Consider the following 20,070-nt stretch of genomic DNA (forward strand, 5'->3'; position numbering starts at 1 on the left):
GTAACTATGTCATTTCACTAAGTACTATTTACCCCTTTTACTATTTGGGTCACTATTTTAGGCCTTTTTAAGTTAGGACGAGCCTATTACATATCGCTTTCATATAGCAAAGTAACGCACAGGATTGAGTTAATATTTTGGCAACCCTACTCACCCTGTTATTTATTTAGTAAGTGATAAAGTGTGACCAGCACATTGACACAAAGGAGCCATGCTTTAGTATGTGACGCGGTGTGGCAGCGCCCTCTAGTGCAGGCTCTGAACACGCGCACCTGAAATGACGCTCCGTGAAGCATATTCTCAGCAGGTGGCGCCTTTCCCTCTCCCATCATGACCCTGTCGTGCATCCATGAATCCATTACCGAGGACGGCACAGCGCCTGCTCAGAGCCCCTTCTCCAGCTGGAGCTCCATCGGCCTTTTGTTGTTGTTGTCGCCGGCCCCGCGCTCAGCTGCTGCGGGGGAGGATGAGCCCAGGAGCCGCGTCCAGGAGCGGAGGAGCACGGTAACAGCAGCTGCCCCTCCTCTGGGTCTTTTGTCGCGGTGTAGTTTGTGTGGTTTGTAGCCTGGAGCATCTCTCGCCTTTGCTTTCGGGGATGCGAGCGCAAACGGACAGCATCAGGCCCGGGATAAAGGCGACACACGCCCCCCAAAACATCCCATATAGCTCCGGATGCTTAATATCAGGTCACACGGTCACACATCGCCTTTTGTTACTGGGTAGACAAGGCAGTGGTGGCAATATGTTCGTCAGATCAGGATTCAAGAACCTCTTTCAGCCAAACGTTTACATTGCTCGACTTTACCTTCCGTGTGATCTCTGCTATTCTCTGTTTACATGAAGGTTTGGACTCTGTAGGCCTACAGTAAGTGCGTTTGTCTAGTGTAACATCGTTATACCATCGCAGAACATGATGCATTCCAGGAACATGGCAGCAGCTTGATTCATTTAAACACATTTCAATGGAGTCTTGTGGTCTTTGGAGGAAAAGGTCATTTAGTTGTCGCCATGATTAGCCAAAGAATAGATTTAGTCTAGTTTTAGTTGAAGAAAACACATTCAAATGTAATCCATTTGAGTCATCTTTACATTCCCTCTTGTATTCAAACTTCATGTTTCCCTCATGGACAAAGCACAAACCTGTTATTTTGGCAGTGAATTTGGTTACACTTTATTTTGCACTACCACATTGTACCTACAAAATGTAGTACAATGTAATCTGCTTTGTAACAATCTTAAATAGTGCATAGCAATGGTGTATAATGTGTGAACTTTGGAGGTAGGCTAAACAATTGAATGTAAATATATAATAATATAATGGAATAAGAGACTTAGGGTTCGGGCTTAAGGTTACACTGAAAGAAAAGTCTGTAAATTATACAGTAAAAAAAAATAAAAATCATGTGAATAGGTTTATGGCAAATGATTTTTCGAAATCTGAGAGATTTACATAAATATTCCGTAAATATTACCGGATTACTTTGTTAATAGACAAATTAAATTGTGCTTTTTACAGATCTATTCTGTAATGTTATGAACAGTAAACAATGTAAATTTCACAGTTAGATAAGGTAAAATAACGAATAATAATAATAACAACCCCAAAATTTGGAGCGGTAGTGTGATTTAGAGCAGGGGTCTCCAACGGGTGGCCCGCGGGCCCCTGACAAATTCCTAAGTAAGTCAAAAAAAAAGTAAGTCTCCAGCTCATTCCTGTGCAGAGTTATGAATTCTTAAAGAAATATTCAGAATGCTCACTCCAGCAGCTTAAATTAATAAAGTAAATAATTCCACTTGAGTCCAGCAGAGGGCACTGACATAAGAGGCAATCAGGACATAAACAACACATTATAATCACGTGGTAAACGGACAGTCATCCCTGCCCCTGTGATCGTGTTTGCAGCCTGTAACCGAGGGCGGAGTGTCATAGGGTTGTTTAGTTTAGATTAAGGAATGATAACAAATGTTTTGGTTGCACGTGTGAGCTGATGGTTCCTCTCCCGCCGCAGACTGTGACATGAAGAAGGACGTGGAGACGCTGGTCGCAGAGGAACGAGCCGACATCATCCTCAAATATGCCACGGTGAGCTTCGTTCTCAGTTTGGACTTTTGTAGTGATGCAAGTTGGGCTTCTCCAGGTGCTTCTTAGAGATGGGGAACAATTTTCCCCAAAATGTTGTCAAAGCGAGGGTTAAGAGGTTAGATGAACTGGATATGGTGAATTTGCATATCTTCCAAACAGCACTTGATATGATCCCTATCTATCTCTGTCTTGACCACATGTTGCCCACCTCTGGACTGCAGTAACACCCTCTATCGTGTGTGTTTCAGGGCCGGCAGGGCGGGGTGCAGGTCCACCCCTGGGAGGACGGAGACTTCAGCATCTACAAAGTGGTCGACCGCCTCGGCTTCATGCAGTCAGTCACACTCACACACTGCATGTGCTTTGTGGATCTGTGGAGCTGAGCTGTTTGATCCGTATCGCAGCCGTGCTACTCACCAACGGCTCCAAAAAGGGTTTATTTGCATCAGCGATTACCAGAACTGTTTATGGACGGTCCAGCTTCTCTTTCAAGGCGGCTGGACTGTGGAACTCTCTCCTCACTGGACTTAAGCTGCAGACTAATATCAACGCCTTTAGCAGAGAGATAAAACTGTGGCTAAAACTGGACCAGAATTGTTCCCATGTGTAAAATGTGCCTCGTCTTGTTCTGGTTTAGAAAAGGGTTTGTTCCATTGTAACCTGAAAGCCCTCTATGGACAGTTGAAACTCTTACTAATCACAGAGAATAAAAGTGCGGATGGTCTTTGAACAGGCCTCGCTGTCTTATGCACACTATAAATAAATGGAGGACTGCACTAGATGAAACATGATTTCGGTTTTGATGTGAATTAACAATTAGAGCGAACACCATCGAATTGAAAGGTTTACTTGGATAATGCTTAACATATTGAGTGCCAAAAAACGGAAAAACTTGTTTTTGCTGTTGTTTTTAAATTGCGAAACAAGACCCTCTAATACTCAAATGAACAGAACTGAAATAAATGACCCTCTATAACTTATGAAAAGTCACGATCTGGACATTTGATATATATTATTGCGTTCTTTAGTCCTAGGGGGCGTGGTTTTGTGTAGCGCACAACTGTAAACCCGACACTTCTCTCTCGTTCTCTGGAGCGCATTTGACAAAGCAGAGCGGCATCACATGGAAAAATCCAAACAGTTGAGATTTGAACATTTCTCTGAGGCTTTAAATGGTCAAAATTTGTTCAAGGACGGCTGAGAAACATCCTGTTTAAGTCTTCAATCTGAGAACCAGGCAGTTTAAATGCACATGCGATCGAAAAAGCGATCGATAACACGCGGTGTTTCAAAACATGTCAACAATGTTGTTGTTGAAAATTGACTTGAAACTGAGTTATTTAGGCATTTGCCTCTTCCCATAATGTTAGTGTCTGTCCAGAGAGGAGGAGAAGAGTTTATCAGAAAGGAGAGTGTTTCATAAAGCACACAATATCTCCGAATCTATATAAAAATCTGTGATTTTGATTAAAACTAGCCTATGTTTAGCTTAGATTTCTCAGGAACCGAGACACGTAGAATTTCTCTACAGCTAAATTCTAAAAACAGTGCGGCCTCAATGTGTTAAGGTGAAGGTGACGAACTATCTACCACCTTTACAACAATACAAGCTTTTGCAGAATTGAATTGTAAAAGTTGAGACAACGTGAGAAAACGTGATGTACTGAAATGAACGTGTCTGTATGTGTTTCTAGTGAGAGGGAGCTCCCTCTTCCCAGTGCACAAGAAGAAAAGGTAGGACTTCCCTCTTTTCTCTCTTGTTTCCCTCTTTGGTGAAATAATGAAACATAATAACGAATGACTCTCTGGTAACGTGCGCCTCCACAGCTGAAGCAGCAGGAGTTGGAGCGAGCGCAGAAATGGCTGAAGATGGTGAAGAGGTGGGACCAGTACAGGCGCAGCGAGAAGGTCCGACGCTTTGTTTTTTGACGTGTTTATGAAATGAGTTATGAGTCTAAAATGGAATGTTTTGGCGCTTGTTCTTCTGGTTTCAGCTGGTGAAGCGCGTGTACAAGGGGATCCCCGCACAGCTGAGGGGCCAGGCCTGGGCTCTGCTCCTGGACGTGGAGAAGATCAGGAGGGACAACCCCGGGAAGTACCAGGTCTCTGCTGCTCTCCACACACAACAAACACATCCTGCAGGTTCATCTTAAAGCCACGAGCTAAAGAGCAGAGATAGTTTTAGAGAGAGGTGAAACGGGCTACTCAACCTGTGTATTCTGTGTACAGCAGCCTCCTATACCCTATTTTTTCATTCAAAATAAAAATTTAAATATATTTTTGAAATTTCTGTATACAATCCAACAATCCAACTCTTGGTCTCAAGTTTCTTCAACTACATTGCAACCCTTATGGTCTCTATACAAAACAACTCTCTCAAGAAACCCCAACACTGGCATCACTGTGGAATTATACAGATGTATACATTTTTGCATTTTGATAACTTATATTTTTTAAGTGTCTGAACTCTGACTCACTCCCACATTCAGAATTAGCCGTGCACATAAACTGTACCAACAGAGCTACTACAAGAGGTGTGACCAATGGTAATTGCATTGTTCCAATGTTTAGATCGAGCTTTGGTCTGTCTGTTCTCCCCAGTCGGGGCCTGGCTCTGGAATAATTTACCAACCGACTTAAAATTACAAACAAACGATACCAAATTTGAGATGAAATTAAAACACTACTTAAAATCCATCCACACATTGTTCTCATAAATAACAAAATGAATGATGTATGATTCAAATGTATGACTTCATTTGTTGTGTGTCATGCATGTCATGTTTTAATATGTACTGTTACTTTAATGGACAGGTGCCCCAACCATGCAGACATATCTGAATACTTTAGAGTCTGCACAACACAAATATAAATAATGGATGTTACTAGTTTAAACACTAAACTGATGTGCATGAGACATTAAATAAGTGCCTTTCTGTTGTGAAGAGGATGAAGGAGCAGGCGCTGGTGTACTCCTCTGAGATCAAGCAGATCGATCTGGACATCAACCGCACCTTCAGGAAACACGTCATGTTCATGGAGAGATTCGGAGTCAAGTGAGTAGATCTACAGCGAGGCATTAGCACACGACGAGGCATTAGCACACGACGAGGCATTAGCACACGACTAGGCATTAGCACAAGACGAGGCATTAGCACACGATGAGGCATTAGCACACGACGAGGCATTAGCACACGACGAGGCATTAGCACACGACGAGGCATTAGCACACGACGAGGCATTAGCACACGACGAGGCATTAGCACACGACGAGGCATTAGCACACGACGAGGCATTAGCACACGACGAGGCATTAGCACATGACGAGGCATTAGCACACGACGAGGCATTAACACACGACGAGGCATTAGCACACGACGAGGCATTAGCACATGACGAGGCATTAGCACACGACGAGGTATTAGCACACGGCGAGGCATTAGCACACGGCGAGGCCTTAGCACACGACGGGGCATTAAGACACGACGAGGTATTAGCACACGACGAGGCATTAGCACATGACGAGGCATTAGCACACGACGAGGCCTTAGCACACGACGAGGCCTTAGCACATGACGAGGCATTAGCACACGAAGTGGCATTAGTACACGACGAGGCATTAGCACAGGACGAGGCATTAGCACACGATGAGGCATTAGCACACGACGAGGCATTAGCACACGATGAGGCATTAGCACACAACGAGGCATTAGCACACGACGAGGCATTAGCACACAACGAGGTATTAGCATACGACGAGGCATTAGCATACGCCGAGCCATTAGCACACAACGAGGTATTAGCATACGACGAGGCATTAGCACACGATGAGGCATTAGCACAGGACGAGGCATTAGCACACGACGAGGCATTAGCACACGACGAGGCATTAGCACACGACGAAGTATTAGCACACGACGAGGCATTAGCACACGACGAGGCATTAGCACACGACTAGGCATTAGCACACGATGAGGCATTAGCACACGACGAGGCATTAGCACATGACGAGGCATTAGCACATGACGAGGCATTAGCACACGGCGAGGCATTAGCACACGACGAGGCATTAGCACACGACGAGGCATTAGCACATGACGAGGCATTAGCACACGACGAGGCATTAGCACACGACGAGGCATTAGCACACGACGAGGCCTTAGAAACAAAGCAGAAAATAACTCCAAATGTTACTGTTTTATTGACTGAAAGCTACATTGTCCTGTTTTTTACATGAATGCAAATAACATTTTTGAAAACTAAATATTTAACTGATTCCGTGCTTTGCTGTTTAGCTGCGTTTTGAGACTCTGCTGTGATTGGCTAAAACAAGGTTTGCTTGATCCAATCAGCAGCAAATATCCCAATAACAGTCCGTTTTCTTCCTGAACATTTATGGCGAGACAGGGCAGGTGAAAGTATTATCCCTTACCATCTTAGTTTTTTTTATGTCAGAGTTTAAAGAAGGCTAAACTTAGCCCGTACGATGCTTATTTTATGAAGTTTTGTCACTAGTGAGGTGGCGATAACCCGGAAGTAGCTTGCCAAAGCTGCCATTCCCTCGGGTATTCACATTTTTAATTTCCACATGTCCTGTCCCTGAGGTGACGCTATTATCCAAATATGGTCATTTCCTTTCTGGGAGACACCCAGTGCGGAAGAGTGGAGAAATGTGTTGTGCACTCATTACAAAACTTTATGGCTGGTTTTCTCAAAATTAGGCTTTAGTTCCACTCTTGCAACAAAATAGCCACTAGGAGCTCCTATGGACTCCAAACTTTCCAGTCTTTTTTTTATTCTTATTTTTTAATTCCCAGTCTGATTTATTGAGCTTTGAAGCCCAAAAAACAAGGGAACCTCGAATACAACAATAATCTGTGAGTAAATGCAGCATTTTATATGAAATAGAACAGATTTCAATGGCCCTGGTACCGTGAGAGTCGAGAATCGTTGCTTTAAACGGAGATGTGTAAAGTGATCCGACTCCAGGGACCACAGGCCCTGACCGCTGCCGTCGCTGCGGAAACTCTTGACCACAAAAACTTGCGAAAGAATTCTCTGGAAGCCACTTTTTGACCGCATTTTCTCTCTCCCGTGTTCTCTTCCAGGCAGCAGTCTCTCTTCTACGTGCTCGCCGCGTACTCCGTCTACAACACGGTAAGGCCCACAACGTTCATCAACATTTCCATCTCATCTTCTGAAACCCCCTGACACGATCCCTGTGCTGCAGGAGGTGAGTTACTGCCAGGGCATGAGCCAGATCGCCGCCCTGCTGCTGATGTTCATGAACGAAGAGGACGCCTTTTGGGCCCTGACCCAACTGCTGACGGACCAGAAGCACGCCATGCACGGTCAGCACTGCGGCCTGCGTCCTACATCATCACACATGAAAATTATCCTAGTGATGATCAAAAGCTGGACCAAAGTATTGGCATTATTGATGGGGAACCTAAGTGAAAGTTAGTATAGCGCCATGGTCGATCAGTCCCACTTCTTCAGCCAGAGTAAAGAAAGTACATTTTGGGGATTTTAGCAAGAAAATGTGTCCATGGCGCAAGTTTTTTACTAAAAGCTCTAATTGCACTCAAAATAGGACCAAAAAAAACAAACCTTTATTTTCTTTACAAAAGATTTTTTGGTAACATTCTATAATAACCTTAACCTTATTTAGCCTTAATAAATGATGAATTAATAAATGAGTGACTTACACTCAATAACTTCTTAACTACTACAGCTTTACCCAAATCTAAAAGCTTCTCCACTGAAATGCAACAGTGTAACGCCTCATTTGAAAGCTAAGGCCTACAAATCTGATCCTTGCTTTTTTTGTTGCGATGTCAATTTTTGAAGCATTTTTGACGTGTTTTAGTTGCTTTCTCATCATTTTTTCCTGTTGCCTTTTTGTCGTGGTTTCGCTACATTTTTGTAGCTTTTTTGTTGTATTATTGTTGCTTTTTTTGGCACGTTTTTGTTGCTTCTTTGTTGCGTTTTTTTGTCACCCTTTTTTGGCTTTTTTTGTGACTTATTCATTGTTAAGTAGTTATTAACACATTGAGTGCAGTGCTGTTTTGGGGATTTAGCTGTTGAGTGCCAACAATCCAGACCATTTTTCAAGATATTTGTAGCACCACAGTGTATTCTATGTTATTGCTATGGACACATGCTGTGGCTCGTTTGAAAGACGAGACTCTAAGCTCTCCATAGGTTTCAGTTTATTAAGAAATCTAAGCTAAACAGAGGCTAGTTTGGATCAAAATCACTGTTTTTTTTCTAGATTCGGAGATCATTAGTGTCACTCACACACTCCTTTCTGATTAACTACTCTCTCCTCTGGCACTAACGTTATGGGAAGAGGCAAATGCCTAAATATATTAGTTTCAAGTCCATTTTCAATTACAACATTGTTGACACGTTTTGAAACAGTGCGTGTTGCCGCAGATCGATCGCTTTGATCGTCATTTATTTCACTTCTGTTCATCACAGAGCTCCCAAAATCACACATATGGTGTATTAGAGTGTCTAGTTTTTCCATTTTTGGCATTTTTTGTCACACTTAACTAAATTAACTCTTTTAGCTGCTTCTTTCCTCTAGTATTTGCCTTGGCACCTCTGAATGATTCCATAACCCCCACCAGAATGCAGCATTTGTCCACATTGTGCTCATCGCGGTTTACGAAACATTTCATGACGTTCTGTACAGCACACCAGCACACATCTGTGGGGGCGGCGCCCACAACAACTGCAGTTGTGTAGTGTAGTGGAATCACAAGCGTGTACTGGGTAGAGTCGATATGTGACCAGGCGAGTACATAGATCATGGCGTGTTCAGTGAAAAGGTGGCTAAAGGATCCACTAAAGGCATAATATTCAAAATCAAGAGCTTTTAAAATACCAGAGCATTGACTGCTCTGTCATGTTCTCGTCTTTCGTCACACGTAGAACAGTTTGACCAAGGACTTTGAGTTCTTTTCAGTACAGTCATCAAAACAATGATGCACTATAGTCGCATTCAAACAGACCATTCAGTATTGTATTGTTGTAGTTTGGTTCTCATCACTTGATTCCATCTCCTTCTCTGTTCGCAGGTTTCTTTGTCCCGGGATTCCCCAAACTGCAGCGTTTCCAAAGTCACCATGACCAGGTTCTGTCCAAACTGCTGCCCAAGCTCAAGAGACACATGGTACGCCTGCACTGTTACTGTGTTTCAATATCATGTCATTGTTTCTTTGAAATTCACTGAGGTGTGTTTGGATGTGCAGGATCGGGAGCAGATGTCCACAGGCATCTACAGCACCAAGTGGTTCATGCAGTGTTTCATCGAGAGGGTGAGAACATTTATCCAAACTAAAAGCTCCTCAAATAAAAAGTGTAAGAAAGGGAGGTGCAGATTTACAGGCAGATGTGGTTCTTTTCCGTCATTTGTCCAGACTAGGGATGCACCGATCTGAAAGATACGTTACTGGGTATCCGCTCCAAATATCCGATACTGAACCGACTACTGAACTAACAACAGCATGCTATTGCTAATGGCAGCCAATCAAGACCTGGACAGAAACTATGACTGGATTACCTAAAGTACCCTCTGCTGGAGTGGCCAAGTGTTTGTGTTTTAGTTTATGAAATGCTGTTAAAGAATAACTGATAAAGATATTTGTAATTCAAAAGTTATAATGATACTCACAATTTATATTAGTTGGTTATATATTAATGTAACCAAGTAGCATTAAATAGCATAGTCAGATACCCAGTGTTGGGGAGAGAACTTTGAAATTGCATTAGGAACTCAAAAATGCTCTTGGCAAATGTACAGGAGCAGCAGATCATATGACGAACATGCATGTCCTTATTAAAAGTTCTTTCTTAATAATATTGTGCAATATGAACCTAAAATGTAATGGTTGAGTACTGTGATGCATTCCTTTGATTTTATGAAAACAACTGCAACTCCATATAGTCTCAAAGGAAAGAGTAACTGTGCGGGAATGCAGTTATTGAAAAGCGTATGTTCTAAATACGTAATGTAAACACATGTATTCTCCAAACACTGCATACCCAAGGATATGAAAAAAAAAGCCCTGGATCCTTGTTTAATGTATTTCCATTAGTATTTTTTGTCAACAGACCTGAACTAATTTAGAATATTCTGTGAAAATTGCATTGCGACGTCCTCTCAAATCAATAGTAAAGTAGTAGAGTTTTGATCCGATCGTCACAAAACCCTGTAGATAATGTATTTAATGATCTTACTTACTATTTTCCGCCCCCAGACGCCGTTCAGCATGACCCTGCGTCTGTGGGACATCTTCATCCTGGAGGGAGAGAGGCTCCTCACGGCCATGTCCTACACCATCCTCAAAGTGCACAGGAGTAAGTCGTCCCTCCTCGCCGCGTTACTGCAGCCTCTCATTTAGGTAAACGTGTCGTCTCAGACCTCCCTCCCTGTTTCAGAGCGTCTGCAGCGTCTGTCTCTGGAGGAGCTCAGGGACTTCCTTCAGGAGCAGATCTCGGTGTCTCTGTTTTTCCCCGACGACTTCATGGTCCAGCAGCTGCAGGGCGCCATGGCCGAGCTGCGCAAGAGGAAGCTCGACCTGCCTCCACCAGGTACACACTTCCAACCTACCACTGTTACTATGAAGTATAGGAATTTCTCACATTTCTGCCTAAATTGGTCATAAAATATGGTCTGATCTTTATTTACAATCAGAAGAATGAGTAAACAGTGTCTGCTTAAACTAAAATATTCAACTTTGGGTCCATCAGTCCACTGGATATTTTCCAGTAGTGCTGTGGAGCATCCACGAGCTCTTTCGCAAACCAAAGTCGAATAGTTTGGGAGGAACACACAATGTCATGTGTGGAGGACAAATAGAACAGCACCAACATCAAAACGCTCTCCTCACTGTGAAGTCTGGAGCAGGAGAATCATGGTGTGGGGCTGTTTTGTTGCCTCAGGGCCTGGACAACGTACTGTCATCAATAGATAAATTAATTCACAAGTTTATCGAGATATTTTGCAGAAAAACCTGAGACATTCACAATGTGAATAAGTAAGTGAACCCCTGTCTGAAATGCCTGTCTGACTCTTCTTTTGCAGCAATAACTGCTTTTCTGTAGTTGCAGATTAGACACTCAAAAATATCAGGATGAATCTTGGATCATTCCTCTTTACAAAACTGATGCAGTTCAGTCAGATTCAGGCGGTGTACTTACTTATTCCACGCTCTCCTGTAATAATAAATAAAAATGTGATAAAATTTAAATGTTTGGGTGGTATTAGTTTGTGTGCTTTTTACTTTACTTTCAATAAAAATGCTGAGGCCTCGTTACACTTCAGTCTGTCAGAGTTGTTTCATTAGTCAGAGCTTCATACTTCTGTTGGATTGAAGGATTAAAGACTGAAACTCGAGTGTTTATTAATAACAAGTATTACTGTGAATATGACAGCATTGTAATTACACAAATGTACACAAATTTATCTGTCGCGCTATACAATGAGGCCTAAGCGTATTGAAAATAAAGAGCACACTATGTGCCCTTCATTTTCAATAAATGTAGTGTCATGTTCCTGTCGCTCGTGGTGTCTGGTTAAATGCGCAAAGAGCAAATATTAAGTTGGTTTTGTCTCTTTTTAAGTTAGAGTAAAGCCGCCAATTGGATTAAATCAAGTTGCTATTGAAGTAAATTTGACTTCAAAATATCTGTCTGTTAAACATTAGACGATAAGTGAAATAAACTTAAACAAAATTGGTGTTTTTGAAGTTTTTATTTTTAAAGCTGGTTCAACAAAAAGCTTTTTTCAGTCTAGGTTGTAGCGCTGGGACAAAATATCATATCAGATCGCAATACTTTGTGCTGCAATACCAAGTATCGATACTTTATCAAGTACTGCATTACTTTAAATACTTGTGTTTGGAGTGTCTGCACTTCTTTGTTTTCCAGTAACAGAACTATGTTACATTTTGTGTTAATGCACTTTTCAATCTTGACACTTCAATAAATGGTAAATGGCATTTGGTTTATAAACTTTAAACACATGACTTTTTGAGGTAAATAACGACGTATTACATATTATAATTATTTACTGTATTGCAATACGTATCGGATCGGCCCCTGAGCATCGTGACAAAAGTGGATCGTCCCAGCTCTAGTATGTTGGAGTCATTGCAATAAAAGTCCACTGCGCTTTGTTTTTATCAGTATCTTATGTTATTTCTTTAGGGCATGTAGGGTTTGTGTAATAGTTCCTAATCTTACTTCTTACTCTGTGCTCCAGGGAAAGTGGAGGAGTTACCGTGCCGTCCCCTGGGCCAGGACCCTCCAGACCTGCCCTTCAGACTGAGACCAGCCTCTGCCCGCCCCGCTCAGCCTCACTCCCCCGACCTGAGCCCCTCTAAGGACCCCCGAGCCCTGGACCCCCTGCCACCATCCCCGGACCCCATCATCATCCACCGCACGGCCCTGGCCTCCCCCGAGGACTCCCCCCTGACCGGGCCGCCCCCGTACCAGTCGCCCCAGTCCGGCCCCGTCACCCCATCGCCGCCGCTGCCCTCCAGGATGACCAGGACCGTCTCCGCTCCCGTGGCCCAGGCCGAGGTGATCGCTCCGGGGCTGAGTCAGTCCGAAAGCCTGGCCCCTGACCCGCGCCGCCTCCTCCGGGGCGGTCCCGGGGCTGAGGAGGCGTCGTGATGAAACTGACTGAATGTACGGAGCTGTTTAGGATCAAGTAGAATTTCAACAACAAGGGCTGAGGTAGAACAGCAGTGAGTAGGGACGTCTAATGTTTCCCATAGATTTAAATGTTCAAATGAGGAAAGAGTGTATGATTATGAAGCAGAGGCGCTCTCACTGCACCAGAGAGCGAAACTCTATCTTTTGATTTTACCGTCCAGGATCTCGAAAAATGAAATTAAAACAAAACAACTGGACTCAGGCCTGAAATACATCTGCACCTGTTTATTTGTACAAAATCGCCAGTGAATCACTCTCTGCCAGCATTAACAAAGATCGCTTCATTTGGCCCCCCCCCCATCCATCCAGCCATCCATCCATCCATCCATCCATTTTCTTCCGTTGTATCTGTTCTGGAGGGACCCCAAGACGACAGCAGGCCAGCTCAGAGACATAGTCCCTCCAGCGTGTCCTGGGTCTTCCACGAGGCCTCCACCCCAATAGGACATGACTGGAACATCTGCCAAGGGAGGCGACCAGGAGGCATCCGGAACAGATGCCCAAGCCACCTCAGCTGGCTCCTTTCGACGTGAAGGAGCAGCGACTCTACTCCGAGCTCCTCTCGGGTAACTGAGCTCCTCACCCGACCTCGGAGGGTGCGCCCAGCCACCTGCGAAGGAAACTCATTTCGGCCGCTTGTATTCGAGATCTTGTCCTTTCGGTCATTACCCAAATCTCATGACCATAGGTGAGGGTGGGAACGCAGATCGATCGGTAAATCGAGAGCTTTCCCCTCCGACTCAGCTCCCTCTTCACCACGACAGACCGATACAGCGACCGCATCACTGCTGACGCCGCACCGATCCGTCTGTCGATCTCACGCTCCTTCCGTCCCTCACTCGTGAACAAGACCCCGAGATACTTGAACTCCTCCACTTGAGGTAAGGACTCCCCACCGACCTGTAGAGGGGAAGCCACCTTTTTCCGGTGGAGAACCATGGCCTCAGATTTGGAGGTGCTGATCCTCATCCCGGCCGCTTCACACTCGGCTGCAAACCGCCCCAGAGCAGCTGAAGGTCCTGGTTCGTTGAAGCCATCAGAACAACATCATCCGCAAACAGCAGAGATGAGATCCTGAGGCTCCCAAACCGGACACCCTCCGGCCCCTGGCTGCGCCTAGAAATTCTGTCCATAAAAGTATAGAACAGAACCGGTGACAAAGGGCAGCCCTGGCGGAGACCAACACGCACCGGGAACAGGTCTGACTTACTGCCGGCAATGCGAACCAAGCTCCTGCTGCGGTCATACAGGGAACGGACAGCCCTTAGCAGAGGGCCCGGGACCCCATAGTAGAATGACATTTATTCGTATTTATTTCATACCTTATTATGAAAGCAGAAATTAGCCGAGTTGGATGAACGACAGGACGCCTTCTCTTGGTAACTTCATGGGTCATTTTTCTTTTCGTCATCTCAGTATCAGCGCCCTCTTTCTCCCTCAGAGTGAGACTATCGGAGCAGTCTTGTGCAGACAGTTTAATGACGTCGACCCCGTTGGAGGCAGAGGAAGTGTCTTGCTCGTGGACCGGCCGCATGAACCGCTGTAGAGCAGGGATTTAACCGCCGACCACAGCGAGCGACTGACTCCGCCCCCTGATGTGAATGCCCCGTGATCCTCTCCACAATAACTGCCAAATCTCTACAAGCACAATACATGTTTTTGTTTTAATGTTGGCTCCTTCAGCTGTTTCAGGGTGAACTGAACCGAGCCGTGCTGTGCTAAACCGTGGGAACATACGTGCGCGTCCGTCTGTGAGCTTACAGTGCCAAGCAGTACATGTGCCAATACCAATAAGAACTGACTTGAACATAGGTTTTGATGTGATGTTGATTCTATATCATGTCAAAGGCAGCGCTCTGAATAATGACATGTATTTGGAGTTTGGAGTGGCTCCTTTTTTGTAGTTTTGTACAGCAGCTGGAGATTAGCTTTTGTAAACCGTTTGCTAAGGTTTTATTTTTTGTAAAATGGTCTGATGCCTTACGTTTGTGTGTGAGCTGGCTCACTGCTGACTGTCTCATATTTATTTCTCTTGTTTTATTTGATAAAAGTGTAGGATTTGTAAACGTTAGAGCCTCAGACGGAGATAGTCCTGTGTCTGAGAGGAATAGTGAGACACTGACCTCTAGTGGTCGGTTTGTTCAGCGCATGTCACTGTTTGAGCTCAATCATAAAATCAAGTTCATTAGAAGAATAAACTCTGATGTTTGAGCCTTTCATAAACTTGTCTTCAGTCGTGACTGATTCTGAAGCGGTGTGTGTTTGTAAAGAGCATAAATAAAAGAGTTTATAAGCTGCCCCCGTGTTTCCCCTGCTCTTGTGAACAGTAGAACATCAATAAAAGAGTTTAGAACCTGGTCTCTGCTCTTGTGAACAGAAGAACATCAATAAAAGAGTTTAGAACCTGGTCTCTGCTCTTGTGAACAGAAGAACATCAATAAAAGAGTTTAGAACCTGGTGTGATGTTCTGGTGTTAACCCTTTCTTGCCCCAATGACTCCGCAGACTTTGTGTATCTCAGCAGGTTTATTGGTGCTTCAAAATGGTAAAACTATAGAAAAAAGGCAGAAGAAACAATACAATTACGCAATGCATGCGTGCATAAAATGTATGTACTGCACTGAGTTGGTAAACTCGTAACACAAAATAAAAAAGTAAGCGCCCGAGACGCCATTTTCGCGGCAAAGGCACGCTACTAAAGTCAATGCCACGACTGTACGTGTCAGCCTTAGCAATTAAATACATCACAGATGGACATAAATACATTTTTGAACAACGTACCGGCGATGCAAACACAAGCTAAGAAGACATAACGGTCTCAAACTTCGGACCATGCTTCGGACCCGTACGCCTCCGTGGTCTGTCTGCTCTGTTAAACAAGCAACTTCCGCTTAACGTTCCTTTCAAAATAAAACGCTATTAAGTGCACTAGCCAGGCTAGTCCACTAGATGGCACTGAGCGTATGCACACAATTTAAAAAAAATAACTAAAGGGGAATCACATTAATTAAAGACAGAACACTCCCCGTCTGGCGTAATATGACGCCACAATTAACCTTAAAGATTATGAAGGAACCAATACAACAACTTCTGAAATGGGCCTGGTAAATAGCTTTGTACCCCCCAATTTTGCGACTTTAACCTCTACTGAACGGACTTTACCATCCTTAGAAAGGAATGCTTGAGTTACGAGTCCAAGAGGCCATTCGTTCCTTGGTGTTTGACTTTCCTTGAGTACAACTGTACTCCCTGGTGTAATGTTCGGTTGGTTGGATTGCCACTTGCGGCGTGGCTGCAGAGTGGGCAGAAACTCTTTCCTCCACTTGTCCCAGAAGGTGTTTGACAGATGCTGGACCTGGCGCCACTGATGTTTATAGAGGTCCGACACCGAGAAGTTCCCTGCTGGTGACTGAAGTGGAGTTCCTTTTTGAGTGAGCAGAGTAGCTGGAGTCAGAATGAGTGGGTCATTTGGATCAGTTGAAACGGGAACAATGGGTCGAGCATTTATAATAGCTGACACCTCCGCCATGAAGGTGACGAGAACCTCAATGTGTGAGCTTGGTGTTCTTGAGCTGGAAAAACATAGTGTCCAGTATTCTCCGTGCGAGACCGATCATCCTTTCCCACGATCCACCAAAATGGGAAGCGTGTGGCGGATTAAAAGTCCATGTACATCCTTGTTCTTTCAAGTAGGTTTGTATAGCTGTATTGTCCAAGTTTGAGGAGATTTTGAGTTCTTTACATGCACTGACAAAGTTTGTGCCCCTATCAGAGCGAATGGATTTCACAGGTCCTCTAATGGCAGAAAAACGTCTAAGCGCATTTATGAAGCAGGACGTGTCGAGTGACTCTATCACTTCAAAGTGGACTGCTCTTATGCTTAAGCATGTGAAAATAACTGCCCACCTTTTGCTCTGGACCACATGCCCTCTGGTTCTCCTCGAGGACACAAACCATGGGCCAAATACATCTATGCCTACGTTTGTGAATGGAGGGTCCGTTGAGAGTCGGTCTGGAGGGAGGTCAGACATTTTCTGTGTACTTAGAGGAGCTCGAAGACGTTTGCATGTTACACAGTGGTAGATGATAGAGCTGACCTTTCTCTTGCCTCCAACAATCCACCATCCTGCTGCGCGAACAGCTCCTTCTGTGAACAAGCGACCTTGGTGACGAGTTTGCTCATGGTAGTGTTTGATGAGAAGTGCTGAGACGTGATGGTTGCCAGGAAAGATGATGGGATTCTTTTCATTTTCGGTAATGTCTGAGTCTCTGATGCGACCACCCACTCGCATGAGGCCATTACTGTCCAAGTAAGGGTCCAAGTTTCTCAAAGGACTGACCTTAGGAAGTTTGACTTGTGTCTGTATGCACTTCATCTCGTCGGCATACACTTCGTGCTGCACTGCTCGAATTACAACATCCCGTGCCTGATCGAGCTCACCCACTGTGGGTCCTGTTCCACAGCAATGCCAACCACGACACTGACTCAACCCCGATGAAGATGAGCCGAAGCTGCGACTGATGTGCACTAGACGAGCAAGTGCACGAGTGAGAGATCTCCAAGATGAAAACTTTGAAAATCTCTGAGAGCCAAGTTGTTTGAAGCAGGCAGTAGTTTTGAGTGTAGATACCTGCGGTCTGACTTCTGCGTCAGAGTTGGGCTCTATGAGGTTGAAAGTGTCTTTAGGCGAGTTATGATTTTGGAACAGAATGTCAGGGCCAGTGAACCAGTTAGTAAGTGGCAGCCGATACACAGGAACAGAGCGAGTGGCGTGATCTGCAGGGTTCTGACTGCTTGCAATGTAATGCCACTGGCTTGGCTGAGATGACTTGCGAATTCTGTTGACACGGTTGCTGACATAGACATAAAATCTACGTGTTTCGTTAAAAATATAACCTAAGACAACCTTACTGTCTGTATAGAATGTGGTGTAGTCAAAATCAATGTCTAGTTCGTCTGAGATTAGATCTGCGAGCTCTACTGCTAACACAGCGGCGCTGAGTTCTAAACGCGGTATGGTCTGGTCCGGGCGTGGTGCTAACTTTGCTTTACCCATAACAAACCCAACCTGAAAGTCTCCCGTTGCATCTGTAACTTTTAGATAGGCTACTGCTGCTATCGCTTTGGTAGATGCGTCGGAGAAAACGCACAGCTCTTTCTTTAGAGCGTTAGAAGGGGACAAGTCTGTGTAAGCTCTCGGAATTGACAGTTCAGACAGTTCTTTGAGTGAGTCTTTCCAGAGTGTCCAACTTTCTTCCATTTCTGGGGGCAATGGAGCATCCCAATCCCCGTTTTCTACAGTGAGTTCCCGAAGGATAGATTTTCCCTGAATAGTGACTGGCGCCACAAAGCCTAATGGATCGTAAAGGCTGTTTATTGTGGATAACACGCCTCGCCGAGTGAAGGGCTTTGTCTCATCTGATGTCTTGAAGGTAAAACAGTCTCTCTTGATGTCCCAAAGAATGCCAAGACTACGTTGCATGGGAACTGAGTCTGCTTCAAAGTCTAAGTCTTTTAGATCCTTAGCGTGGTCTTGGGCTGGAAAAGCTTCCAAGACTTCCTTCCTGTTTGTGGCAATTTTATGCAGTCTTAGATTGGACTTTGCAAGTGTGTCACGGGTTCTTTGCAAAAGCGACACAGCGCTCTCAACAGTGGGCATTGATTTGAGCCCGTCATCCACGTAGAAGTCACGTGTGACAAACTGTTTAATGTCTGGGTCACACTCTGGCTCAGACTGTAGGACAGACTGGTGTAAACCGTTGATGGCGACTGCAGGAGATGGAGCGTTCCCAAAGACATGAACGGTCATTCTGTACTCTGCAATGTCTTTTGTAAGGTCATTGTCGCGGAACCACAAAAAACGTAAGTAGTTCCTGTCTTCCTCTCGAACGTTGAAGCAGTAAAACATTTGTTCAATGTCCGCCGTGAATGCGACTGCTTCCTTCCTGAAGCGCATTAGGACTCCAAGCAGTGAGTTGTTAAGGTCCGGTCCAGTTAACAACACGTCGTTTAGAGAAATGCCTTCGTGCTTGGCGCTGCTGTCAAAGACTACTCTAATCTGCTTGGGTTTTCTCGGGTGGTAAACGCCAAACAGTGGCAAATACCAACATTCTTCTCCATCTTTTAAAGGAGGTGCGATTTCTGCATGTCCATTTTTGAATATTTTGTCCATGAAGCTGATGAAGTGCTCTTTCATTTCCGTTTTTCTTTCAAAGTTGCGGATAACTGACATGAGGCGGTTGAGCGATTGTGATCTGTTGTTTGGCAGTTTTGGACGAGGCGATTTGAATGGCAATGGAGCTGTCCAGTTACCACTTTTGCTCTTAGTTAGACCTTCCTCCATTATTTTCAGAAAGGCAATGTCCTGAATAGAGGGTGCGATGCAATTGTCCTCTCTGGTTTGCTTGAACACATTACATCCTAAGTGATCAGATTCACACGTAGTGTTGTAACTGAGCTGAGTGCTGAGATTGAAAGGGACTTGTATGTCACAGTACTTTTCCTTTACACTGTACACGTTTGGACATGGCTCAAACATTGTCGGGCGACCTTTCTCCGTTGCATTAGTGAAGAGGGTTTTTACTGCCAAGGTCTTGTGGACATCACCCAAACACACGTTTCCTACTATGACCCATCCAAGGTCCAATTTTTGCGCGTAGGGTGCGTTGTGAGGGCCACTTATCTGTTTGCGGACTTTGTGTACTCTTACAACGTCCCGTCCAAGGAGCATTAGTATGTGAGCATGAGAGTCCAGGTCAGGAATGAGATGAGCCACCGATTTAAGGTGACTGTGATGCTTGGCTGCACTGGGGGTTGGTATCTCTTCTCTATCATTTGGAATATCTTTGCATTCGATGAGGCTTGGGAGTGGGATGTGGACTGTGCCATCTAAAGATTCCACTACATAACCAGTGGCTCTCCTACCCATAGTCTCTTTGACGCCTGAACATGTTCTAAGTGAGTAGGGAGAGCTAGGACCCGAGTCATTAAACAACTCAAAAAACTCTGGGCGGACTAATGATCTGTTACTTTGTTCATCGTGAATGGCATAAAGCCGTACTGCTTTGTTGGGACAGCCTGCAGGGTACACTTTCACGAGACAGATTTTAGAGCATGACCTACCTCCCTCACTCTTACCACAAACCTGAGTACACTTTGAGGTGATCTCGTCTGGCTCTGTGGGACCTGACTCTGTCGTGGCTGGCTCCCCGCCATGCTCAGCTGCCGGATCAGTCTCTTTTTGCCAAGGGGCTGGGCTG

The 20,070-nt window shown here is 44.7% G+C and overlaps 1 protein-coding gene across 1 annotated transcript; it reads left to right on the top strand.

Moving 5' to 3' along the window:
* The first annotated feature begins 328 nt into the window (after positions 1–328).
* LOC306961939 (USP6 N-terminal-like protein) lies at positions 329–12,888 on the top strand. The gene is made up of 14 exons (XM_079554912.1): positions 329–504; positions 2,010–2,083; positions 2,332–2,417; positions 3,778–3,817; positions 3,911–3,991; positions 4,078–4,185; positions 5,030–5,139; positions 7,192–7,240; positions 7,314–7,434; positions 9,169–9,263; positions 9,343–9,408; positions 10,351–10,450; positions 10,532–10,684; positions 12,357–12,888. The coding sequence occupies exons 2-14, from the start codon at positions 2,018–2,020 to the stop codon at positions 12,767–12,769; spliced, it is 1,488 nt and encodes a 495-aa protein (XP_079411038.1). The 5' UTR covers positions 329–504; positions 2,010–2,017; the 3' UTR covers positions 12,770–12,888.
* Positions 12,889–20,070: the final 7,182 nt, after the last annotated feature.

Source organism: Gobius niger (genome assembly GCF_951799975.1).
Source record: "Gobius niger genome assembly, chromosome: 4".
Classification (NCBI taxonomy): Eukaryota; Metazoa; Chordata; class Actinopteri; order Gobiiformes; family Gobiidae; genus Gobius; species Gobius niger.